The 26,448-nt window shown below is 42.6% G+C and overlaps 1 protein-coding gene across 4 annotated transcripts; it reads right to left on the bottom strand.

Moving 5' to 3' along the window:
- Positions 1-1,079: 1,079 nt before the first annotated feature.
- Positions 1,080-26,131, bottom strand: Ccp110 (centriolar coiled-coil protein 110). Of its 4 annotated transcripts, none has more exons than XM_041667009.1 (16): positions 25,966-26,131; positions 24,347-24,446; positions 22,201-22,355; positions 20,438-20,566; positions 15,456-17,106; positions 14,735-14,865; positions 14,110-14,272; positions 13,438-13,577; positions 12,909-13,025; positions 9,201-9,302; positions 8,860-8,976; positions 7,985-8,058; positions 5,915-5,977; positions 5,249-5,308; positions 4,707-4,792; positions 1,080-2,443 (listed from the first exon to the last, which is right to left on the bottom strand). In XM_041667009.1, the coding sequence occupies exons 3-16, from the start codon at positions 22,339-22,341 to the stop codon at positions 2,391-2,393; spliced, it is 3,027 nt and encodes a 1,008-aa protein (XP_041522943.1). In that variant the 5' UTR covers positions 22,342-22,355; positions 24,347-24,446; positions 25,966-26,131; the 3' UTR covers positions 1,080-2,390. The 4 variants fall into 4 exon arrangements, with proteins under 4 accessions (XP_041522943.1, XP_041522944.1, XP_041522945.1 ...); XM_041667010.1 differs by having other exon boundaries at positions 24,347-24,489; XM_041667011.1 differs by lacking the exon at positions 24,347-24,446.
- Between the last annotated feature and the right edge of the window lie 317 nt (positions 26,132-26,448).

Here is a 26,448-nt window from a genome sequence, read left to right on the forward strand (position 1 = left end):
TCATCAGGGTTGAGCATGGGACAGTAACCTCTAATGTAACCTCTAATGGAACAGCCCCTTCATTCTCATCATTTGGTCCATTGCGGCCTCAGTGATTTCCAGGCATTTCCGACACTGTGAGAACGTGAAGCCAGCGTGAGCTGGAGTGACAGGGGTGTACTGAACCCTGCAGATGACCAAATACAACATCTCAGCGAGAGCTGACAACCACTTATCGGGGTAACATTAGAGCTCTCAAGGTGAAGGGTAAAGGCATCACTGAGATTCCCTCCCTCGTGTCTCTCCATCGCTCTTGGCAGGTGTCTAGCTCCTAAGAAGCAAAGACATTATTCAAATGTAGCAGCAGGACAGGCATGCCTATCACGGGGCATAAGTTGTAAACTCTATCATCTCAGATGCTGTTCTGGTCACATAGTCCTCAGTATTTAGTCCCCAGATGTCCTCCCTTGGTTAAAAATAAAAAGATCAAACAAGATTTCGTTTAGGATGAAAGTTTATTTTGCCTTTTACCTAGAAGCAAGACTAGTGAAAAATGAAAGTATAAAAATAAATACAATTTACATGAACAGACATTCCAGTCAAAGTAAAAATAACAATAAAGATAACGCATATAAATAAAACTTCAAAAGCACAAAACAGTGCCTGGCACTTTTCTGAGAGAAAATTCTGAACATTCAAATGTAAAACACACAAAACTTTCATCTTGAAATTAAAAACACACCAGTTTCTCATCCTTAATCTAAAAGTAGTTGTAGCTTTCCTAAACAGTTTTCTTTAACTAATTCATAGTAATACACACAAACGTAGCTCCTCTTCTTATAGAAGAGCCCACAATGATACGATTAAGTGTCCTGAGTGTTTCAAACAATGAAGCAGTTTATCACATTTGAAAGATAACTTGGTGTACCTTCCTACAAGTAAAAAAGCTATAATGTGGACTTTTTTGGGTTGTTTTTCAAGACAGGGTTTGTCTGTGTAGCCCTGGATATCCAAGAACTCACTATGTAGACCAAGCTGGCCTCGAATTCAGAGACCAGCCTGCCTCTGCCTCCCAACTGCTGGGATTAAAGGCATGTACCACCAATGCCTCGCAGTAACCTGGACTTTTTTTTTTTTTTTGACTGTTTTCTTTTTCTATTCAATGAATGGTAAGTCTCAATAAGAAAAAAAAAAACAAAAAAAAAAAACCAAGTTTACACCCAGAGTGGGTTATTATTTTGTAACTATTGCTGGGTATAAAACTCAAATCTCAGATGGAAGAAAATCAGAAAAACAATCTTTATCTCCATATTCCTAAAAGGTTAAGAATATATACAGGCTGCATCTTCAAAATACTACTATCTTTAAAATTCAAGTTATAAGGATCAGATATACACAGTCCCAATGTCATATAAGAAGCACAAAGCCCTTTTTAGAATTATATGAAAAGTAGCATTCTCCTTCATAAAATCATATTCTCTTGGTACATTGTTGGTTGATGCATTTAATGAATATGTTAGTCATGAAAGCCATACATCTCAGGCCTTTATTGCGAATTTTAAACTAGACAGTATTACTATGCTATCCACTGGATTTCTTACTAAATAGCCCTTTATTCTCTCCTAAGTGAAGCATGCTGGGAAAAGAGTAGGAAGAAATAAGCCATACAGACGAAACAGAACTAACTGCATGCACTCTGCTCTCCTGTCTTCACAGTGCACTCCCAGGCGCTACATTCATGAAGACTGTGCTCTCTTCTCTAAACTTGCCACTTCCCAAAAAGGAACTTATAAACTAGTCGACCTGTAGCTAATAGTAACATACATGAAACCTGACATTTCTGTAAGAAGACTAGTTGTCCACAGGAATGTCCTTTACCCAAAACCATGACCCGCCCCCCAGCCACTTCTTACTTAGGATTCAGTGTGGCAAGTGTTTCATCCTACGTAGCTATACTGCAAGTCAAAGGATATGGAATTGTGGGCATTTAAAATTAGAAAAACATATACTTCTGCAATAATTTCTTTTTGAACAGAACAGTATCTAATTTGTTTATCCAATTCAGCAATCAGTATATAGTCATGAATGAAATTTAGGTTTTAGGGATAATTTACAATTGGTGGTATCTTTTTAATACTCTGTAAAAATAAGTCCAAATTTCTTATGTTTTTTTATAAAAATGGATGACTGTAGACCTCTGGGCACATACATTATGCTGAGCTAATCATCTATAGGAAAATGAGGAAGGAATTCTCCAAACTGACAAGATTATACATACAAATGTTCAGCCCTTGCTGTCTCTTTGCCTGTATAAACAGAGGCCAGGGCTAAGTTAAAAGTCCTGGCCAGGGAATGGAATGTGGGAACAGCACGCTCTCCTCCCCTGCTTCATCCCAGTGAATGCTGTCTTCTTAAATTGTCGCAACATTTGGCCGCTTTCTTTGGATTTTTCCTGCATATGCTCCTAAAAATAGGGCAAAATTAACATTATTTCTCAAGGTTAGAAGTTTTCTATAATATAACTTAGTTAGTTACCAGGCATGAGGCTAAGCAATATATGCTGTTAAGCTTAATTCTGAGTAGAAACTGTTACTCTCGTTTTAAGGACAATAGAGCATCAGCAATCGGCTGCCTCAGCTGACACTAGAATGGGAACTGAGAACTCAGCTGGCCTGTCGCCTCCTTTCCTGTGTTGTTTCACCAGTTCCTACTCGGCTTTGGTCAGTGGTTTCCAGATCACTGCGTATCTGCTCTCACACATACAATGCCAACATTGGCTTTAACCGTAGGTTCAGAGATACAGAAACTGTAATCATTTCAGATGCTGTGCAGCGCCCTTAGACGCTTGAAAATCCAACCTCAGCCTAAGAGGGTAATATCTGGCCACAACAGAAAATGTGTATCTCGAGATGGCTGTGGTAGCTACAATCCTTGGTGGACGAGGCTGTGGCAGGAAGACCGTAAATTCAAAGCCAACTTGGACTGTATAGTAAGGACTCTTCATACAAAAACAAGAGTTTTCTATAAATTGATTATTAACAAAGGACTTAATGCTCGTGTAGAGCAAATCGAAGTACTATTTAAAACATAAGCCAAAACATTAGAAATCTGCCAGGGCAAAATAATTCTTTCAAGAGCAGTATTAAATTCATAATTAGCACTTTATTCAGTATGTCAAATTCTGAATTTATATAAAATTTACGAAGATGAAATTGAGACGTCTGTACTTTCATTGTCTATACATTCATATAAATAAAATTTTAGAAAAACAAGGCAGTTTAACTTGTTTAAAAACAGAAATTGTATGTGTTGATCACATTTCTATTACTAACTGCACTGCAATGCAATTAAACTTCAATAGCTATAAAAACTGAGCTTCAGTACACATTATTAACTACAGCAACTGCCTGCTCATCCTTGTTTCCTGGATTATAGACTCACAGGTGACAAGCCATGGAGATGGAATGCATGAAAACAAACATGCACAGTGGTCACTGTGGCAAACCGATGCTACAGGGCCGGACAGAGTCCACTCCTCAATGATTTTCCAGCCACCCGGGAGTTACCAGTCTAGAACCCTACCATGAGAAGAACTGAAAACATCCTAACATTTTACATCACAGCACAAGCAACAGAGCTGCTGCTTGGGCTGAGCTCTTCCAGAGGCAGCTGACTGACCGCCTCTAAAGCAAGTGGGCTCTCCCACCAGGTAATCTTCAAACAACTCCAGTGACTGTCACTTCAAGAGAGATCTTGTAAAGTACCCGAGATGCATATGGCATTATGAATTCTGTCCAGGGCATTTGTGCAGAAGGTCTGCAATCATCTCAAGCTCCTGACAGCTTGTTCCCTCCTGGAACCTACATGAACAACAGGTGGTAACATGAAAGACTGAAGTGACAGCAACAACATCGCTTGGTATATTATTGCTTCTTCTCATCTCACTTGGAAGAAACCACTCACTAATATAGTCAGAAATCTTGCCTACTTGTCATTAGTGTGACATTAGAACGAATTCAAGCTTTCCTCCACTGCTCGGGGATTAATACGGCTATCTGTGAGTATCAGAAAGCAGCAGCGAACGCATAGCATTGCAAAGTGTTTTTAATGGGTTGCATAATCCTGAGTATAATCAAAATGTCTTAACCAAAACACCAACAAATATTAAAACATTTGGTAAGAGTTTTGGATCAGCTCAAGACTGAATCTGTCTTTTTTGCCACCATAAACTGAACTTTAGAACAGGTTTTAGTTTCCCCCTTGATGATGAGGAACAGGAGATTTGGCTCAGGCTTCCTACAGAGGGAAAGCTTGGGACCCCCTCCACACACCTGGCATATTCCCTGTGGAGCTTGTGGTCATGTGCAGACTCAGAAATCCTGGCCGACACACTGACCGTGGGGTGGAGCAGACCCACACCAGACATGAGATGATCATTTTTATTCATCTATAAAAGGGTTCTGGGTAAACTTGGATAATTCCACAAAACTTCCCAAATTAAAAAACAGTATTTTCCATAAAATTACTAGTCATTAAGACAGGCAGCCTAGTTCATAGGATTTCCTGGCTGCCACAAAATACTAAGACAGCAATAGGAATGTCCACGAATATGCCAACATTCTGGTGGCAAGGAAGACTGCAATGCGTGTCCCACTGGGAAGCCTGAGTCATGGGGCAGATTGTGCATGCCCCTGGTTGAACGGGCTCTGGGATTCATTGCTACACACCTGACACAGGCGCTCTGTTAGGCACTCTGCTCTGTGAAGGCTTCTGTCTATTTTGCACAACCCCCTTCACTGATGTCTTAGGGGTTCTAATTGAATATAAAAAGGTTAATAATGAGTCACTTGCATGAAGGTCTGAACTTCAGAGAAAACAAGAAGACAGCATCAACTACTCAAAGCATAAGTAAGCTTGAGAGGAACTGAAGGCCATGCATGCAGCACTAGGAGAGCTGCACCTGTGTTTCCCAGGAGACCGGACTCCTGCTTCCCACTTGGTTGGAGAATCATTGGGCAAGGCTACCCTTACTTGATGACTAAGCTTACATTGAAACATATAATGAGTAATATGATATGAGATGAGAAGTAAAAGCATGCCAACATCAAATGATAACTAAGACACGTTATACAGTCATGAAACAAGAAGGCAGTCTACACACAAATCAGGTCTTGATGCTATGCACTATAACACATACAGTGGGAGATCTCATACGGAAGAGAACAGTATAATTATTTTTCCGTCTCAAAACTGATCTTGGCATTCTTACCCTTGTCTACTAAGTAGCCTATGAACAGGTGCATTCTGTCCTTGGTTTGGCTGAAGGACTCTGTTGACAAATCAAATGCAAAATTAATTCCAAAAGACAAATTCCATTTTCCCACTTTCTTTCAATGGGTGGAAGGTGACAAAGTAAGGTTAGAAGAAAACTACGCAGCAGCATGGGCTGTGTATCCCAAGGCAGCTAACTGACTAAAGCATGTTATAGGGATTCACATTTCGTTCACTATGAGCTCAGACCTCAGGTTCTCATCAGGCAAGCGATGTCCAACACACGCAACCTCTAAGCTTTTAGAGAATTTCCTGACATGCCGTACACAAGCCAACCTCTCATTTTCCAGGAGGGGAACGAGGTGTGTGCACTAAGTCAATGTCCTAAGGGTCTTAAATAAGTATCAAAGATTCCCATTAGTCTGCAATTTCTTCTAGGCGTGTCCTATCAATAGTGCCAGGAACCTCTGGTGTGACCACATGTGGCCAGGAATAGGAGCAGAAACTAATGAGTCCTGGGCCTCAGCTTCTACAGCTCAGCAGCAGAGTCCAACTGATGGGAGCAAGGTTTTAAAAAAAGCAAGCTTTGACTATAAAAACTTTTCTTTAAAAAAACAAAAACAAAAACAAAAGCCTCTGGCAGAGAGAAAGTGATTTTTCTCACCTTGTTTCTGAGGGGCTTTGCTTCAGCAGGAACTTCTTATTTGGCATTCCCATTTCAGCAACTCTGGCACCATATAAAGATAAAGACAATGTATTTGAGAAGGGAGGAAACAGACTTATAAATAACAGGTGGGCACTGGGAAGTGAGGGGCCTGCGGAAGGCCTATGCTAAGAGTATTAAAAATTAACTTAAAAAAAAAAGGGTTTTAGAAGCTGGAGAGATAGTTCAGACGTTAAGAGCACGCCGGCTGCTCTTCCAGAAGACCTGCCTTAGGTTCCCAGTGACCACATAGCAAATAACAACTGTCTGTAACTTTGATTCCAGAGGAGCCAATGCCCTCTTCTGGCCTCTGTGGACACCAAATACACATATGATAAACATACACACATGCTGGCAAAACACTCATACACATAAAGCAAAAGTTTTTTTAAAGTTTTAAATGATAGTTTCTGGAATATACTTCTTGAGCTTTTATTCCAGAATTATCAGAAGGAATATATTTAAATGGTGAAAAAGCTAAATATTAAATATAAGGACTAACTATTGAGATTGTTTGACTGGCTATCAGTCATATAAGCTGGATGTTGATAAATAATTTATACTTTATTAGAAGATAAATCTATTTTTTTACCACTAATTTTAATGAATCTCTATATCAAAAGGGAGATTTCTGCCCAGCATGGTGGCAGACACCTTTAATCCCAATTTAGGCTACATTGTATATTTCAGGCCAGCCAAGGCTACACAGTAAGAGCTTGTTAAAAAATGAAAGAAGGAGGGAGGTCAGGAGAGCTGGCTCCTCCATTCACCTGGGGGAATGAGAGGAGATGGCCCAGACTGACCATCCAGGGCCTTAAGTTGACACACCCCAACACCTATCCCATCCATGACCTGCAGGAGCACGTGAAGGGGCCAGTCCTGCGGAACCATAGCTACAAGATTTCCAGGACAGGGGCCACAGCAGAATATCTGAGAGGACTCTTAGTGAGGGAGTGCCAGGAGCCAAAGGCTTTAAACTAGACTAACAAGGGGGCTGGAGAAATGGCTCAGCAGTTAAGAGCACTGGCTGCTCTTCCAGAGGACCCGGATTCAATTCCCAGCACCCACATGGCAGCTCACAACTGTTTGAAAATCCAGTTCCAGGGGATCTGACACCTTCACACCAATGCACATAAAATAAAGATAAATAAATCATAAAAAATAAAGCAGTCGTTAAAAAAAAACTAGATTAACAACTCATTGCAATGAACATTTACATGTAAAGCTGTTGGGGCAAAAGGGTCCACTGTGTGACACATCACAGCTCCCAAGCACAATTCCCAAGGCCACAAAGGAAGAATGAATTGCTAGCAGTCGGGCAGAACTAGAGACTGTCGTGACTGTTATGAGAGAAGGCTGTGACTGACAGAGGGGCAGAGAGTCGGTGAGATTTTGTTTTTTCTTTTTAATTTTCTATTTTCTTTCGGTGGGGAGGTTACAAGAATGGAGGGCAGATATGGAAGGAGTGGGAAATAAATGGGATTGGGGTGCATGATATGAAATTCCCAAAGAATCAATTTTTTAAAAAAAAATATTTATTTATTATGTATACAATATTCTGTCTGTCTGTATGCTTGCAGGCCAGAAGAGGGCACCAGACCTCATTACAGATGGTTGTGAGCCACCATGTGGTTGCCGGAAATTGAACTCAGGACCTTTGGAAGAGCAGGTAATGCTCTTAACCACTGAGCCATCTCTCCAGCCCCCAAAGAATCAATTTTTTAAAATTACATTTTAAAAAGAGAAGGATTTCTATCAGCTCAGCTGCAGAAAAGCAAATTGATATTTCTAATTAATTTTTTTTACTTTATGTATATGAGTAATTTGGCTGCACACATGTTACACGTGCATGCAGTTCTTGTGGAGACTATGTGGGTGCTGGGAACAAAACCCTGGTCTTCTGCAAGAGCAGCCAGTGCTCTACCCCACTGAGCCAGCTCTCCAGCCCCTTTTCATTTCTTACTGGAACATAAACAGAGCAGCTGATCACTAAAGCTAACCGGCTGATGAGACAGTGACACCAGAACTTACTTCATGAACTTCTTCCTGTCGAGAGACTTCTGTGTTGCGGCTGAAAGCGCCACCCGCGGACTTCTCATTTTACCCTTCAAGTACAAAAGAAACATCAGGCTGATTAGTACCAACAGCACTGTGTTAAAATAGAAGACGATCTCAAGTCAGCTAACTTTTGTTTAAGACAGGGTCTCTTTATGTAGCCCTGGCTGACCTGAAGCTCACTGTGTCAACCAGGCTAGCCTCAAACTCACAGAGATTTGCCTGCCTTTGCTTCCTGAGTGCTGGGATTAAAGGTGTGCACCCCACAGCCAGCCACTTAACGAAATGTTTGTAAGTAATCTCATTTTAAATGCTTAAAATTCCTACTTTTATTTCTACTTTTGTGTGTGGTTGCCAGACAGCACTCTTTGTTGTTGTTGTTGTTTTATTTTGTTTTTGTGGGTTTGCTTGTTTGGTTGGTTGGTTTTGATTTTTGGAGACAGGGTTTCTCTGTGTAGATCTGGCTGTCCTGGAACTCATTCTGTAGACCAGGCTGGCTTTGAATTCAGCCAGCCCTCTTGGTATGCAGAGTTTTGAATTATTTGGAATCACTTTTCAGATTTCAAAAATGACAAAATTAATATGAACGTGCTAAGGACGCTCATTCTGGAGCAGCTGACAGTTTGTTTGAGTTACCAGAACAAAACAGTCAAGGTCTTAGCCCTCAAGTCCAATCCCAATGCAGCACAGGATTCTGTTAGTGTGTGGTTCCTGTGGAGCTCACTACAGAGCTCAGTGGTGCTGGGAATCCTGGGGATCATCTGGCTTCAGAACTATCAGGAATGACATGGAGCCTCCATTACCTGAGCTCAGAAAAGCCCCTCCCTCAGAAAGCCACACGGCACACGTACCATCTGCCGGAGCAGTTTCTCTTTGCGGGCTTCTCGATCATGATGGAGGATTGACATTCTCTCAGCTGCATCCATTACGAAGAAGATGTCATGAATACCATACAGAGCAGCTCGCAACTAGGTGTGAAAGAAGAAAATTGTGTCTGCATGTAAAAGGTGAGGCTCCAATTTAGTAATACGATGTATACTGTGTGCACATCTTACTTTAGAACAAGAGTATAGGAGTTTTCACTGAAACCTGTTTCCCCTGCTTAAATGAAGAGAGAAATACATTTCTACCCTGGATCTCCAGTTAGGAACTGACCAGCTCCCTGGGAACCCTTCAGGACAGCATCATCTACCTGAGCTAACACTCGTTCCTGAAGGGAAGCATCTTGGGCTGAGACAACACCTCTCTTCAGTGGGGCTTCTGACTGAAAGCTTCGTATGAACTCCATAGTATCCTGAAAGAAAGAGATGCTCCTTCAAAAGCAGTTTTCTAGGAAGATTTATAATCACTTTATAAATCAATTTTATAAACTTTTTAATAAAAGTTTCCTTTGATTTTCTTTCTCCATCAAAAATTACTAAGAGCACAAAACTGTCACTGATAACATAGCAAGCAGTCCCTACACCCCCACCTATTTCCCCGCCTCCTGCTGCAGTGGTTTTTTTCAAGCTTCTCAAAAGCCTCCTCCTGCCCAAAATGGCAGAGGGACTGTAAACAAGGAGCTATGCTGTTGAGGCAGGCTTCTGCATCCTCTCCACGGGAAAGCTACCTGACTTATCCAGATGGCTCTGAATTAGCAGTCACTTGAACACCCATCATTAATTCACCACAGGTGCCCAGGGACCTAAACAGCCTATCTGTGACAGCATTTGTGTGTTACGGTGAATGCCAGATTTGGAGAATCTAAAAATTCTGGGTTTGTTTGTTTGTTTGTTTTTCAAGACAGGGTTTCCCTGTAGCTTTGGATCCTGTCCTGTGGAACTCACAGAGATCCACCTGCCTCTGCCTCCTGAGTGCTGGGATTAAAGGTGCGTGCCACCACAGCCCTCCAGAGAATTTAAAAATTCTAATGCTGATAAAGAGGAAGGCAATGACCTTGACCAATGACCTTGACCATACCACTGAATTTAGATTTGTACCTAGTGGTAAATCGGCCTGGAGGCAATACTCATTGCAATACCAGACACTGAAGATAAAGAAGATAACCAACAAGGAGGAATATAAAAAGGAAGCCTATGAAGAAGCACACAAACACAGCTGTCCACCAAGGGTGCTTACTATTTAGCAAAAAGCCAAGCAGAGGCACACTGTCTCGGCTGTGAGCAGCACAGCTGGGGACTGGACAGAAGACGCACTGTGAGGTTTGGGGTGGGATGGGGCAGATAAACAATTGCCAGGCAGCATGCATGCCAGTGACAAGTGACACGTCCTATGCCGCTTTAAGACTGCTCTGGTTAGGGTGGTGACATACATCTGTGATCCAACACATGAGAGGCTGAAGCAGCAGGACTTCCATGAGTTTGAGGCCAGCTTGGACTAGAGTGAGAGCCTGTCTCTAAAAATAAGTAAATCCTTTGTAGAAGAGAACCAAGGATGCTCACTCAGGAGTGGAAGATTAAAATTAAAGGCCTTTTCTAACCCTCATCCACACCAGCTCCTTCTTGAGAGGCATCAAGTCATCATTAACAGAAGAAATGATGACCCTTATTCACAAAGGTGACTCAACCACAGGTATCTGTAGTTTATCACACAAAAATGCTTTCTGCCCCCAGGTCCCCTCTGGGCAGGCCTACCAGCCCTGTCTTGTATTCTGTGTGCCAGAGGCTGGTGGTGAACTGCAAAGGACCCTAAGAGGTGGAGAGAAAGGATGGGAATGAGACAGGGAAGAGCAAAGAAATGCCTGCTGAAGGCCTAAGGATGCCCTCAGTTCTAAAAGGCCCCAAACCTCAGGGGGTCCCCATCTCTACTATCCTCCATAGGGATGCCACAGAAGTCTTCTTCTAATCCAGGGCCCAGATTATTTAACTCTGGCATCTCCTCTTGGCACATGATCTGCTTCTAGCTCCATGCTCCCCTTGTCAGGTTCAGCCTGCCCTGCTGTGGCCTCTTGGGGTGGAGGCTTTCATTTCCCACCTCTCAGACTAGTTTTCCGTAACAGAACAAGTGAAACTGGGAGAAAGTTCTCAAAGCATTTGAGATGATCAAGATTGTTTTATCTTTGTACTAGCTTAACACTTAAACCTAGGTCTTCTACACTAATATGCTCTTGTTCTTTCTTTAAAAACATTTAATTTTATATGCATGAATGTTTTGCCTTCATGTGCACCACATGTGTGCAGTGCCCATGATGCCCAGAAGAGAGCATCAGAACCCCTCTGAAACGGGAGTTACAGATAGCAGTAAGCAAGTATGTGGAAGCTAGGAACTGAACCCCAGTCCTCTGGAGGAACAACCAGTGCTCTTATCTGATGAGCCATCTTTCTATCCTCATTAAAAAATAAATAACAGATAGAAGATATATAGATAGATAGATAGAGTGGGGCTGGGCAGTGGTGGTAAATGCCTTTAATGGAGGCAGAGGCAGGGGGATGTCTAAAAGTGAGTTCCAGAACAGCCATGGCTACATAGGGAAATCCTGTTTCAAAAAACAAACAAATAAAAAGGTCATTTGGGGTGTTTTTGTTTTGCTTTTTAATTACATTTAAAACGTATAAATGTGAAGGGATGTGTGCACAGTGCATGGGCAGAGATTAGGGAGCAACGCGGGAGTTGGTTCTCCTTTTCCATGTGTGTGCTGGGATTGAACTCAGGTTGTCAGTCTTGGTGGCAGACACCTTTGCCCACTGAGCCATCTTTTTTCATTATTGCTAATGTTTTTTTAATTTTATATGCTTTAACGTTTTGCCATGAGTGCCAGGTCCCCTGGAACTGGAATTACAGACAGTTGTGAGCTGCCATGTAGGTGCTGGGAACTGAACCTGGAACCTCTAGAAGAGCAGTCAGTGCTCTTAGCCACTGAGCCATCTTAAATACATTAATGACACATACTTTGGATTTCATCATGGCACTTTCATACATGTACAACATCTCTTTTGTCACACAGCTGCCACCACTCTGGTGCCCCTCCCCTCCACCAATCCCTTCTCCCTTTCCTCACTAACTCTTCTACTTGTGTTTTCGGTGGCCCAGTGAGTTTCATTAGGGCTGCTTACAGAGCATGGGCACCGGTGGTTTTTCCAAGAAGAAAATGTCTCTCCCTCTCCCATCAACCATTAATGGGAAAAAAATCTTCAAGGAGGGGCAGGGCCCCACAAGCCCCTCCTATTTTCATGACAGGGTATTTATTGGTGGACCTAATTTTTTTGAGACAGGGTTTCTCTGTAGCTTTGGAGCCTGTCCTGGACAGAGCTCTTATAAATCAGGCTGGCCTCAAACTCACAGAGATCTGCCTGCCTCTGCCTCCCGAGAGCTGGGATTAAAGATGTAGACACCACCACCCAGCTGGTAGACCTAATCTTAAGCACAGTTTATACAAAAGACAGGGTCTCTCACAGAACAGTTTCCTGTCTCAACCTGCCCTAGCACTGGAGGTGCAGATCACATGATCGTACCTGGCTTTTTACATGGGTGCAGGAGCTTTGAAATCAGGTTCATAATCTTTACAGGGAGTGTATCCTCTGAGCCATCTCCCTAGGCCCCACTGCACTCCTGAACTTGCTATTGTGATTATCTGCATAAAATGTGCTTAAGATTGTGTCTTGGTGGAGATGACGAGTATGACACCTGACATTCTCCTGCAGCCTCAGCACATGCACACACACACACACACACACACACACACACAAAGTGAATGACAGCAGTGCAGCAGTCATGTTATGCCTGGAAATCAGCATTCCATACAACTCTGGGGTGGGGGGCAGTAATCTGGAAAAAAAAAAATCTAAGTAATCAGACTTATGAAATCAACTAAACTGAGATAACTAAAAAGTTTGATCTGAGTTCTGAGCTCCGCTGTCAGAAGACTGAAATGAAGGGAAACAAGGGATTCCAACAGTCTTACTTTCACGGTTTGGCGAAGCTGCTTCAGCTTGTCTGTTTGCATAAGTTTACGAGTAAGAAATCCTTTTGCCACAGCAGTTATTTTGTTAAATTTTGCTTGTATTTCTGGACTAAAAACCTAGAAGAGATTAGACACAATGCTTTAAGTTTCTGAGCACCATACTCAATTGAGTCTTAATCTATCACCACCAGCTAAAATTCCTCTCTGGACATTTGCTCGTGTAGTTTCCTTTGTATCAAGGGCTAAGCTGCTTAGTGAGTGGCAAAAAATAATGACCTGATGTTCACTATACAGCCTAAAATAACAGCTCTTTAAAAGATCAGCTGGTCTGATGAGATGCTTGCCAGGTAAAGTCACCAGCCACCAGGCCTGATGACCTAAGTCAACCCCCGAGGACCCACATGGTGGACAAAGAGAACCAACTCCCACAAGATACCCTCTACCGTCTATACACACTGTGGAATGTGTGCCAATCCCAACTCCAAGAAATAAACACGTAAAAAACAAGACATATATCAAGGCTGCCCACCTGAGACCATTTAGCTTGGGCCCTTCCAAAAGGCCTTGTTACTGAGAGTTTGGTCACGCCACTGGCCAGCGATCCCCAGAGGTAGAATGGTGCTTCACTTGCAGAACCAAAGCTATATTGTAGGGCAGAATTTGTGAAGCCTAGAGAAACATACAGTACAGACTAGTATAGTGATCTATATGGGATGCCACATAATCAGAATATACAAAACACTGCAATAACATTGTCACACTCCCTGAGTAACAGTCAACTCAGAGACTGACCCAAATGCAGACCTAAAATATCCATGGACTGCAGCTCTGTGCCAGATGGAGCTTTTCAGGACAAACAGAATCCCAGGATAACTGATGCTGTGAAAAGCTCTTATTGCACTGGGAAATTAGAGGTAATTCCAGATCACCCAGGAGATAATCAACTGTTCTCACTTGAGCATGTCACCTGCCGCATGAATGAGCAGCTAGGCTCAGGGCCCAACTGCCTGTTCTCCTTGTTAAGGTTGAGGCTTCTCATGGACACCTGCTCTGCGGGCTTAGATCCGATATCATGTCATTTTTCATGGCTACTAAGCAGCTGGCAAACAGGTGGGATGTGCATTAAATTACTGGAAGGAAGGTATGATTAGAAAAGCTTACGCAGAATAACTTTGAGTAGAAAACAAGGTTTAAAATCTACCAGAGTTGTCTGAGATCTGGAGCGAGTCCACTTGGGACAGCATTGTTTCTAGCAGAGCAGAACCGCTTCTTTTTCTCCACTCCAGTTCCAGTGCACTGCTCAGGTCAGAGACATCCGCCGCAACCGCCTTCTCTTTCAGCATCTTCTCCTGCTCTTCTATTTCCTGCAGAGTGACCATGTATCATGACATGCTAGATCCTTTGACGTTGTCTGAGATGATGCCACTGTAGGCTTATCCCAAAAGCAAGTGTAATCAAGAATATATTCTTGTTTATCTTAGGTTTCCTCCCTCAAAATTACAACTTGGTCAGCTGACTGTACTTTTTAAAATGTTTTTTAAATGAGATATGACTATAATAATCACAAAACAAGTATTTTTATGATATTGTTCTTGAAAATATATATTCAGCATCTATTTTTTAAAAACCTTTAAAACTATTAGGAATTCCAATTGAAGGATTCAGTAAGGTTCCTTTCACAAATTATTCAGTTGCTTTTAGGTAAGAACTTACCCTCCCCAAAAAAGAAGAGAGAGAGAGAGAGAAGTCTTGTCTCCCACCAACCAAAGATATGTAGAGCAGAAGTACGGAGGTGGCTAGCCCGTCCCCACATCTCGGTGCCTCACCCTCTGCAGTCGCTCCTGCTCTCGTTCCTGCTCTGCTATGAGGAGGGACAGCTGCTGCGCATGCTGCTCCTCCAGTCTCTTCCGCATCTCTTCAAACGCTAACAACCTGCTTTTTAGTATCTCCTGGCCTTCTGAAAAGATTAGATGGAGAAAACTCACTGACCGTGTAACAGCAGGACTGCACCTCCTCCCCTTCCCACCCTCAACTGCAGAGCTCACCACTGTAGCCAAGAGTCTCCAAAGCCTGACCAGCTTTAAGATGTGGTCCTCGGGGCTGAAGACAGCACAGGTTAAGAACACCCATTGCTCGTCCAAAGAACCCAGATTTGGTTCTCAGTATCACATCAGGTGACCTACAACTGCCTGATCCAGGGAACTGGATGTCCTCTAACCCCTCAGGCACCTGCATGAATGTGGTGCACACAAACTCATGTAGATGTGCTCTCTGTCTCTCACACACACATACAAACAAATTTTAAGAGAGATGTGGTTCTTGCTGGGTAGTGGTGGCTCACACCTTTAATCCCAGCACTAGGGAGGCAAAGGCAGGCAGATCTCTGAGTTCAAAGCCAGCCTAGTCTACAAAGCAAGTTCTAGGACAGCCAGGGCTACACAGAGAAACCCTGTGTTTCGAAAAAAAACCAACCAACCAAACAAACAACAACAAAATTTTAAAAATGCAATCACCTTGAGAGGCAGCAAACACTTCTAGTTTCCGTACCTTTAGGGCTAGTTTCTAGTATCTTATTCTTGTTAATGTAGCCGGATCCCTTAGAGTATCTTCTTTCTGGCAGGTGTTCCCTTTCCTGTTCGGCTACTCCAGCTGTTATAATGTAAGGACAATTTTCTTTTTGCAAACTATCAATATCTAAATCAAGTCTCCGCTTAACTTTTTCAAGACTGTTATCCAAAAACTGTTCGTTTCCACAGGGCACTGAAGGAGTGTCCATCTGCCGTCTGGAAATCTGGGTCCGCATAAGTAAGGGAGATGGGTTTTTCACATCATATGATTTATTCAGTTCCATTTGTAAATTACAAGAGTTTTTTGCTAACATATTGTCTGACTTGAGTCCACACACATCTTCCATGGCTTGACTTGCTACACACTGACTGGTGGTGTGTAGTTCATGCAACTTGGGCACAGCCATACAAGTACTGTCCGCTTTCCGGACTTCCCTCTCATCGGGTGTGAGGGGACCTTCCACAGCAGCGTGCTCAACAGTGACTTTATTGTCTACTTGATTTCCTAAGGCCTGATGTCCCTGACTTGGCTTACCCATAACCATCTCTCTTGTGGTCTCCAACATGCTTTTGCTAGCAGAAACCTTGCCTGAACAAACCCCTGTGAAGTCAGCTGGTGACTTTGGCACAATTTCAGATTCATTGGTTGTTTCACCAGCAGCTGGAGTGACTCTATGCACGGCCTCTTCTTTTCCCTTTGGGCTCAGCTCACAGGCATTCACCGGGTTATTTATAAGGATCTGACATGCTGACGATGGCCTGGAACGCCTTCGATGCATTGTAGGACTCACACTGGGCTCTGGACTAGGTAATTTGGCGTATGGACCTGTAAGACTTTTGATAACTTTATTTTCAGTAATAAAGGTGGGAACAACTTTAAAAGCTGCCTCGGCTTCTGGAAGAGTGGGAGAGTCATTTCCCACAGGTAGATCTACTTTGGAAAAGCTGGCTAAAACTGACGTGCCCATGTTGCTTGCTTGAGAAGCACCTTGGAGGAGAACGTTGGACTTATTAAGGCTTGGTTTGTCTGGGATGGTGGAGCCACAGTGCCGGCCTGTGGGCAGAGGTGGGGTCTTCTCCTTCCCACAGTCACCTGCCTTAGCAGCATCGTTTTCTTTGTCTGAATGGCTTTCACTCGCACTTCTTGCATCACTCCTCAGACTCCGTCTAGACTGTTCTCTCTCCACGAACTCCTTTGATTTCGTCATTAGATTCTGAAGGCTCATGATGTAGGGATCTGGCGTGACTTCCGCCAAACGTGATGGGTCCTGTTCTTCTTTTGCTAAGAGGGAACCGTCAGAAATGAGAGTCTCCTGTGAGCTCGCTGCAGAGAGCCGTGGAGCAGCTCCGTTTTCTGCCTGCCTGCTGTCTGGACTGTCACACTGCTTCAGAGAGTCAGACCCTTCGGAGTCTCTAGGCAGGCTCATCCCATCAGCACTGTGTTGGTCCTTATTGCCCACAGGCAGAAGTCCAGTTATCTTTTCAAGCTTTACTGAAGTACAGTGCTCAGGGGGGCTTGGCAAGCTGTTCGGAACTGTAGCAGGAGCGTTCGAGCTTTTGACTTCTGAATTAGAATGAATAGTTTCTGTTGCCCACTGGTCAAAATCACTGGCATTTGGTGCTTTTCTAACCTGAAAAGGGACATTTAAAAATTAGTATTTCTCCATTATACAAAAAAAAAGAGCCTGTGGGTTTTGTTGTTGTTTTATTTACTTCCATTTTTTTTTAAAAAAGACAGGGTTTCTCTATATACATCAGACTAGCCTTGAACTCAGCGAGATCCTCCTGCCTCTGCCTCCCAGGCATTGGGATTAAAGGTGTGCCCTACCTAAAAAAAAAAAAAGCTTTTTATTTTATCATTTTCAAAAATAAAGCAGAAAAGGAAGATTTAGAGTTCTGATATTTGAGAACACAAAGGATATTTCATGCCTGCCATCTCAATACTCAGGAGACTGAGACAAGAGGATTGCATGTGGCACACGTCTTTAATGCCAGCACTTGAAAGGCAGAGGCAGGCGGATCTCTGTGAGTTGGAAGCCAGCCTGGCCTACAGAGCAAGTACCAGGACAGGCTCCAAAGCTACACAGAGAAACCTTGAAACCTTGTCTTCAAAAAAAAAAGCCAAAAGAAAAATAAAATATACTCAGCAATCAGTTTCTATATCCTGAATCACTACAAAAGAAATTTATTGGTTACCCTAGCCTATTTATTTAAAGGAAGAAAGAAAATGATCTCTTCTGAAAAGAGTATGTCTGGACACACATACACACAATTTATCCATGTTCACTTTAATCTTGGGATAGGAGCAATATCATTAACTTCTTTCTAATTGTGTGTTATTACCACCAGCAATGATTCCTAAGACAAGTTATTCCCTAACAATAATAACATGCAATAAATACCAAATAAGCAAATGTTTTACATAGTTACATCTCATAAAGCAAAACAAGGACATTGATTAAGTAAAAATAATAACAATAAGACTTGCCTGTCATATGCTTATTCAAGAATCTCCTAAACTGGGAGGTGGTGGTGCATTCCTTTAATCCCAGCAGGCGAATCTGTGAGTTTGAGGCCAGCCTGGTCTACAAGAGCTATTTCCAGGACAGCTAGAGCTGTTACACAGAGAAACTCTCCTAAAAACTCCCTATAAGGAGCTCCAGAGATGGCTCATCAGATTAGACACTTGCTCTTGCAGCAACGCCAAGTTCAGCTCCCAGCATCCACAAGGCAGCTCACTATTTGTAACTCCAGTTCCAGGAGATCAAATGCCCTCTTCGGGCTTACATGGGCACCAGATGCACACGTGATGCACAATACACATGCAAGTAAAATATAAAACTAAGACTTTTTAAAAAGTTTTAGCCAGATGTAGTGGACATGCCCTTGATCCCAGCACTCATGAGACAGAGGCTAGTAGGTGGATTTCTATTTATTCAAGGCCAGCCAAGGCTACAAAATAAGACCCTGCCTCAAAAACAAAACAAAACAAAACTTTAGGAGCTTTGGCTTTCTGAGACCACCTGCCCAACTCTACTTTACAGAGCTGTTTCTCTCTGTGGGCCTTCTGTGTGTAGCAGCTGGGGAAAAATGCTTCCATTTAAAAACAAACAAAAAACCCTCCCCATAAAATGAGGAGTTTCTGCCATAAATAACAGCTTATCCATGCAGTTTATGTTTCTGAGAAATTAGAAATTAGAAATTTTTCACTTAGAACTCAGCTTACAAGCCGGGCGGTGGTGGCGCACGCCTTTAATCCCAGCACTTGGGAGGCAGAGGCAGGCGGATCTCTGTGAGTTCGAGACCAGCCTGGTCTACAAGAGCTAGTTCCAGGACAGGCTCCAAAACCACAAAAAAAAAAAAAAAAAAAAAAAAAAAGAACTCAGCTTACAAAGTCAACTTTAATTAGATCAACTGACAGTAAGTGAAGTCAGCAATCTGTATGTTTTCAAACAAGTAGATCAACAGCTGACACATTAGGGTGACAATAACTGTATACCTCAGAGACCAACCAGGAAAAAAATAAGCTAGAACTCATTCCATTCTGAATACTGAAAACCTGGAGCGGCTGTTTCCTATGGGCTTGTTTTGTTTTGCTAGACTATATAACACTTGTGTCTCACCTATAAAGTCCCAAGACACATGATGGCTCGTCTCCAGGCACTGTGCAGTAAACAATTCAAGTAGACTTGGTGATAACCACAGGACGAAAATAAACCAAAAGGGTGCACATTCCCGGAATCAATGGGCATGGTCCCAGGCTTAAGCAAAACAGATTATTCTGCTATATAAAATATCGCACAGTTCACATCTTTGATACTCAAAAGCTATGTTTTTTTGGATGTGGTAAAATGGACCTTATTAGACAAACTAAATTTTAAAAAATATTTAACTGAATCATAGGTTTCATAGATGAAAAAGGCCCTCCCAATCTATTTGGATTCCATGAAATCCCTATCTATATAGAAATTCATTACAGGTGACATTGTGTATGCTTTTCTAAACAGAAAGTTCTAGGACTCGAGTAATTTCATTAGTATAATCTTGTTAATAGGAATTGGATCCTCTCCATGGACTAGATTCAGAACACTCTGCCATTTTTGTTGTAATAACAGGAAACAGTCAGTAGGCTAAGAAACTACTGTACATTAACTAACATAGACAGTAGTTATAATCTGCAAATTAAAATCTACTGCCAACACTATACACGACCCCACAGGGAAACGCAGCAGTTGGTGGAAACACCCTAAGGCTCAGTAAGTACCACAGTCATCCCGCAGAAGTCACAGAGACAGCCGATAAACCCTGAAAACTACGAGAAAGCAAAAGGGTTATGTATGGCGGATTTAGTTGTCCCATTGAAATCATTGGTTTTTCTTTTTAGTATGAAATGATACAAACCTTAAATTGTTTAGATAAATCTGAGTTAATTTAAATAAAAATAGCTACAAAAGGCATAGATATTGTTGTTTAAATAAATGATTTCAGTTTGGGTCTGGAGATATATATATGTAGGCCAGCCTATTTGTGTAATCTCCATGGCAATTTTCCATATCTAAGAGCAAAAGTTTCATACATGTACACACGCACACGTGCACACATACACACCCCAAATCCTTTGAAGGCAGTTATTTACTTCAGCAAGAATAAGAAGGTCCTTTACTAAACAGTCTGATTAATTCAGGGGTTAACTACAATGGGCAATTCTATCATCTCTGACGCTGTTTGTAGTCACAGGACAGACAATAAGCAACTATGCCCAGTGTATAGAGCCACTGTCTAAGGACCCTCTCTGACTCAAGTACTGGGCAGCACTAACAAACAAATGGATGCTCTCCAACAAATCATACTCAACCAAAACACAATAAGGCATACTTCACAATTAGTCAGCTTTTCTGAAATGCTGTTACCAATGTTTACTTTGTAATATCTTCATTTCAATCTAGAAGTTTTCTGACACACCTGGACATTTTCAAGAATCTCCTGGACACGAGTCAGTAAAGCTTTCTTCCTATTGGCCTGCTTTCTTGTTTGGACATTCAGTGCTTTCTGCTTTTCCTGTTGAATTTCTTTTCGCTTCTCGATGGTAAGCTGCAAGACATCATAAACATGCAACTCAATAGTAAAAGTATCAAATTGGCAAGTTCTAAATCAGAACAACCAAAACCCTATATAAATCATTCAACAAGTGTCTGGGGTGCAAGGACTTCATCTGAGTGTCACAGACGCAGCCCATATAAAATTTCAGAAGCTCTGTCACGTATGGCTGGTGCATATCACTGAATGTAGCTATTCCCAACTTAAAAATCAAGCTCACAGGAAAAAATGCCTTGCTCACTTCTCCAATACTTTAAATGATAGACAAAATTAAATTAGCTCTTGGAGCCACTGCAGAACTTCTCAACTGACATTCTCTGACTTCTGATCTCTCATTTCAGGTTCTTCAACTTGTACCCTTCTTGTCAGTGCACGTCACCTCTCTACTTCCTTCAGAATGTCCAAAGATTTCATCTCAGACGGATAGTAGTAGGTACTGAGTAATACAGGATGGGTGGTCACTGTATTACCTTCCAAGCTTTCTAGGTTTATGACGTTCATTACAAAATACTGGCAGAAAACATTGATCTTTTAATGCTTATACAACAAAATAAATTTATTACTTATCTAACTTTCTGATTTAAAGTATGGTCACACATTGAAAAAAACAACATCAAATTGTCTATGATGATAAATATAACTTCTCTACCATCCTCTATTCTCTTACCCCTTGTCAAAGAAAGAATATACCATCCCTTTTCCAAATTGCAAATGTTTAACATATACTGAATGCCACCCATGATCCAGGGATTAGCCTAAGCATTTCACATATATTCATTTAATTCCCAAGAAGCATTATGAGGGCAGCACTGCCATCTGTATCCTCATTTAACAGTTAGTGAGATGGACCACAAGTTCTGCCCAGCAGAGAGTGACAAAACTGATCTAAAGCCAGGTCGGGTTCCACTGCCCAGCTGCCTGAGAGGATGCTGCAGCAGCACAGAACGGCCTTCCACGCGCACTCTTAGCTCCCCTTATTCACTCTAATGGGTACAGGAAATAGATACAACGGACATGATTAAACTGTTCCATTGTTAATGGACATTTAGGTTGGCAATCAGTCTTTTGCTATTTTAAACAATGTTGTTGTAACTTATACTTATTTCTTTGAACATATCTGTAAGATAGTCTTCCTGAATAGAATTGCTGAGTCAAAAGTTACAGACATTTTTAAATTTTGATAAACACTACCAAACTGCTTGCCAAAGGAAAAAAGAAAACCTGACTTTTCTGATAAAAGTGCATTAAACATTCATTTTGCCCACAACATAAGAACATGAAGTCCTATGGGATCATTGCAAATCTAGTAGGGAAAAAATGCTAACATTTTTATTCTATTTCTCTAATTATGAAAAGACATTAGGCATCTTGTTGGCTGTTCATAAGCCTTCCATTTGTTTTTCAGTAGTCGTTCACTAGTATTAAAAGTTATTTTAAAACAAATAAGGGAGCTGGAGAGATGACTCTGGATAAGAACCTACTGTTCAGTTCAAAGCACCTATGGAGTCCATCTCTCCAGCTCCAGGAGATCTGATGTGCTATTCTGCTCTCCTCAGGCACCGCAACCATGAGCAAACATACTTAAAAATGGAATCAATCTTTAAAAAATAAATAATTCCTAAATTTACCAGTGGAGAAAGCACAGCCAACCCGTGGAAGCGGATGAGTGAGACGCTGTCTGCCTGGGCGGGCAGGAAGCTCTCTGTGGACAGTGATGCCGCCTGAACTCGGGCAAGGGCTTTCTCACAGAACTCCTCGTACTCCTCCATCTTCCCCCGTCACACTGGAGAAAGAAAAAGGCTGTTATCAGTGCTGGCAAACACATCTTGATTATGACTTAGGAGCACTGGAATATTAAACACTCCTAGAATGTGCAAGTCCTAGAGCAAGCCTCCTGGAATTCTCTGTTTATATATCTAAAGGCTTCATCTTGATGCCGTGGACACCAACGGACTCAGGCAGAGGTGGAAAACAGAAAAATCTATTGACTCTGGAATTAATTGTATTTTATAGTTAAAAATCTTAAAGGTCACCAAGCAACTTTAAAAAAAAACAGCCAAGGCTGGGCGGTGGTGGCGCACGCCTTTAATCCCAGCACTCGGGAGGCAGAGGCAGGAGGATCTCTGTGAGTTCGAGGCCAGCCTGGTCTACAAGAGCTAGTTCCAGGACAGGAACCAAAAAGCTACGGAGAAACCCTGTCTCAAAAAAAAAAAAAAAAAATCAGCCAAGTAATTTTACAATTTCTAGAAATTTGGGGTTATGAAAATCCCGGGTAACCAGAAGGATTAGCCAGGATAAGCCTATTTTTTAGTAAGTACAAAGTATTGCCGGGCGGTGGTGGCGCACGCCTTTAATCCCAGCACTCAGGAGGCAGAGGCAGGCAGATCTCTGTGAGTTCGAAACCAGCCTGGTCTACAAGAGCTAGTTCCAGAACAGGCTCCAAAACCACAGAGAAACCAAAAAACAAAAAACAAAAAAAAACAAAAAAAAAAGTATTTATTAATTGCCTGTTTTGTATAACATTATGCAGCCCTGGCTCCTGTAAGACAAGGGAAAATAACAAGAGGAACACTGTCATGATCATAACAAGATAGGGACCCAGTAAACTGTGCCAAGAAATGCCCAGTGCAGTAATGCTCTTAAATGCTCATTTTAAGGCAAGTAACTACTTAACAGACAAAGACTGAGCATGGAAATTCAGTTCATGATGTGGACCCTGAAATAAGAAAGAACTCGTTGCCCTGATGGGCCACTAAAGACTTAAGTTATACAACATATAAACTCATATCAAAGAGTCAGAAAAAAACCTGGCATGCAGTTAGAAATGAAGGAAAAGCATGCAGAGTTCTGATTAGATCGTGAAGAACAAGAGCTACTGCAACCCTGAGCAACACAACTTTGCTCCAGTTTGTTGCTTATAATTCTTCCATTTGTGCAAAGTAAGATTAATTCCAAAGAAATATCTGATCTCTAGAGTTTTGCATGCTTACACTCACTTTAAAAAGAAATACGAGGCAGACAGTGGTGGCGCATGTCTTTAATACCAGCACTCGGGAGGCAGAGACAGGAAGATCTTTGTGAGTTCGAGGCCAGCCTGGTCTACAAAGCAAGCTCCAGGACAGCCAGGCCTGTTACACAAAGAAACCTGACCTCGAAAAAACAAACAAACAACAACAAAACAAACAAAAAAAACAAGACTTAAAAAGCAACAAAACACTTTGTGGCATAACAACTCATATCACAATATCTTAGCCAAAACATAGAGTTGCTGAGATGTAAAAAAAAAATCCCAATAAATCCATTTCTGCTAAATTACTTTTTTTTTTACAACACATCTTTTATTTTCACCATTAAAGGAAATAAAAATGTGATATAATTTCTGTGCATATGCACAGAAAGCAAGAAACTGAAGTATAAAAGTCTGGGAAAGTTAAGGGCATAAACTGCCTTTGTTAGTTTTATTTTTCTTATAATAGCATCACAGAGCGATGTCTCGATGCAGAAAGTTGTTCACATCCCTTGAGAGGTCCGCACATACCCTATGCATTGCAAAGGTACAGAAACAGGGTAAGGTACAGCATGACACTGAATGAGACACTCAAGCTCCAGAGCTGATATAAGGACTGCAGAAAGCACCACATGATCTTGGAGCATGACTGGACCTTTCTTGCCCATCAGTTTCAGTTTAGATGCCCCTCCTCAAAGAAGCCTTCTCCAATCATCCGATCCTAATCCCCCTGCCTCAGTCACTATCGTCATTTCTATAGCACTTACCGCTATCTGAAATGCTCTCGTTTGTTTCCTTGAGGTTCGTGTGTCTTCCTCCACCAAAATGTAAGCTCCATAAGTACGGGTACTCTCTCAGGCTTGCTCCCTGAATCCCCATGACACAGAATGGTGTCAGCACACAGTAGGCACTTAATATAATTATTGAACAGATTAATTAGGGCAAATAGATCAAACAATGTAAAGTAAGAGTAGCAGAATGGAGAGAACTCTGAGAATGGCAGCTTTGAGAAAACTGTATTCCCAGAGAACTGGGTACCTCTCAATTGTGGAAGTAGCCATTGAAAAGAGAGTCCAGATCCCACGGCTGGGCAAGAGGGCACAGCATGTCTCACACCACTGCTACCACATGCAAGCAAGGTTTTATTTTAAGGGAGTCTTGATGACAAGGTGATCTCAACCACAAATCTCCTGCCCCATACTTTACCGTCAGGCATTACTAGTCCATGGTCCACTTCCATTCACACCAGCCTCAGCAGGTCCAGACACGCCCTGTCTATTCCATTTATACCTTGGTGCGACTGGCCTTTGTCCAAGGAGCCTACTGGCAAACGCTATAGCTCCTATCTGCTCATTCATAACCAGCACTCTGCCAGAAATGTCACTAAGGGAAATGCAGACGGAACACAGCTTCTGAGCTGGCTCCTTATCACTCAGTTTCCACAAATACTGAACCTTCCTACCTAGTCAGTAAAGGGGGAAAGGTCTTTTACTTAGGCACATACTAGCTGTACATTTGTGGTAAGCTAGCATCATCCCTGCAACCCAGTTTCCGGGGATCTGTCTCAAAATGATTTTATGAGAAACCACTGAGCTAAAAGCACAGGCAGGCAGCAACCTGAGGTACTGTATGTAGAACATGTCAAAAGCATCGATACGTGGGGTCTGCTATCCTAAAGGGGTGGGGGCGTGGGGAATAATGGTGATTTTTAATCACCTGCGTGTGAACTCCTGGAGAAAGGAGACTGTGTTTGGTTCTTGCTAAGATTCGAATGTAACTTGAAAACATAAGAAAAGGGGACAAGGGTTTCCTAATCCAAATCCATCTCTAGCTGTATAGATCATGTGCCTGGACTGGTGGGTGAGAAGGCTGGAATCCGAGAAAGAAGGTTAGGAAGAGGCAAAGGGTGAGAACCACCTAGCATCCAGCATCAGGGGTGCTCGGAAAACTAGCTTCACTGTCCTCGTGCTGATGCCCCAGAGTGGCAAAGGTGGAGTAAACAGAGCTCCTAAGGGCCTTTGGTTGTGGTAACCAGCGTTCAGAAATGGCCAGCGCACACCCTGGGGGACGACTCCCTCGCCTGCACCAAGGGAGAAGCCCAAGCCTTTTCTGCGCCAAGCTGAAACCCCATGTCCTATGCCTGTTCCTCAGCGTGGGATGCTTCACTGGGCGGAGCCAGCATCCAATCATCCCCCTCGAAGCGTGCCCCCACCCGTCCTCATCTCCCGTCTCCCCATCCTCAGTGCCTGCGTGGGCTCGTGGCCCAGAAAAGCCAAACCCAGCCCCGAACGCTAGTCCTCTGCTCCGCGGGACACCAAAGCCGCCTGCTCGGGTATCAGTTCAGCTTGGACCCGCAAAGAGACGAACTCGGTTCTCTCGCACTCACCTGACACCCACCGCAGGGTCAGCTTCTCTGCGATGGACCGACCTCCCTAAGAAGCAAAGCAATCAGTCGGTTCAGACAGAGCGCATCTGGATCCGCCGCCTTCTCCTCCTCCTCCCCGCCATATTACGGGTCCCTCAGGCGGCAAACGCGGGATCCTGGCAACCGCCGCCGCCGCCAACAGCCCAACTCCACCCCTCAGGGACGGTACTTCCGGTAGCTGTTTGGCGGGCAGTTGAAGCGGTTGGCCCTCCATGGACTACAATCCCAAAGGTGCATAGCGCGTCAGAAATTGCGGGCATAGTCTTTACGGCAAGCGAGATGCACACTGGGAAAAGTAGTCTTCGCTACAAGCGAAGGGCTTTGACTTACAAATTACTCTAGGAATTCTCAGGACCTAAAGCCCCTAAAGTGTTCCTTGAAGTTGTCGGGTTTTATTGTTGGTTTTTTTTTTCTTATCTGTATAGAGTAGCCTCTTCCTGTTTG

The sequence above is a fragment of the Microtus oregoni genome, unplaced genomic scaffold (assembly GCF_018167655.1).
Source record: "Microtus oregoni isolate MIOR12 unplaced genomic scaffold, Mior012 000016F_ref0000370, whole genome shotgun sequence".
Lineage (NCBI taxonomy): Eukaryota > Metazoa > Chordata > Mammalia > Rodentia > Cricetidae > Microtus > Microtus oregoni.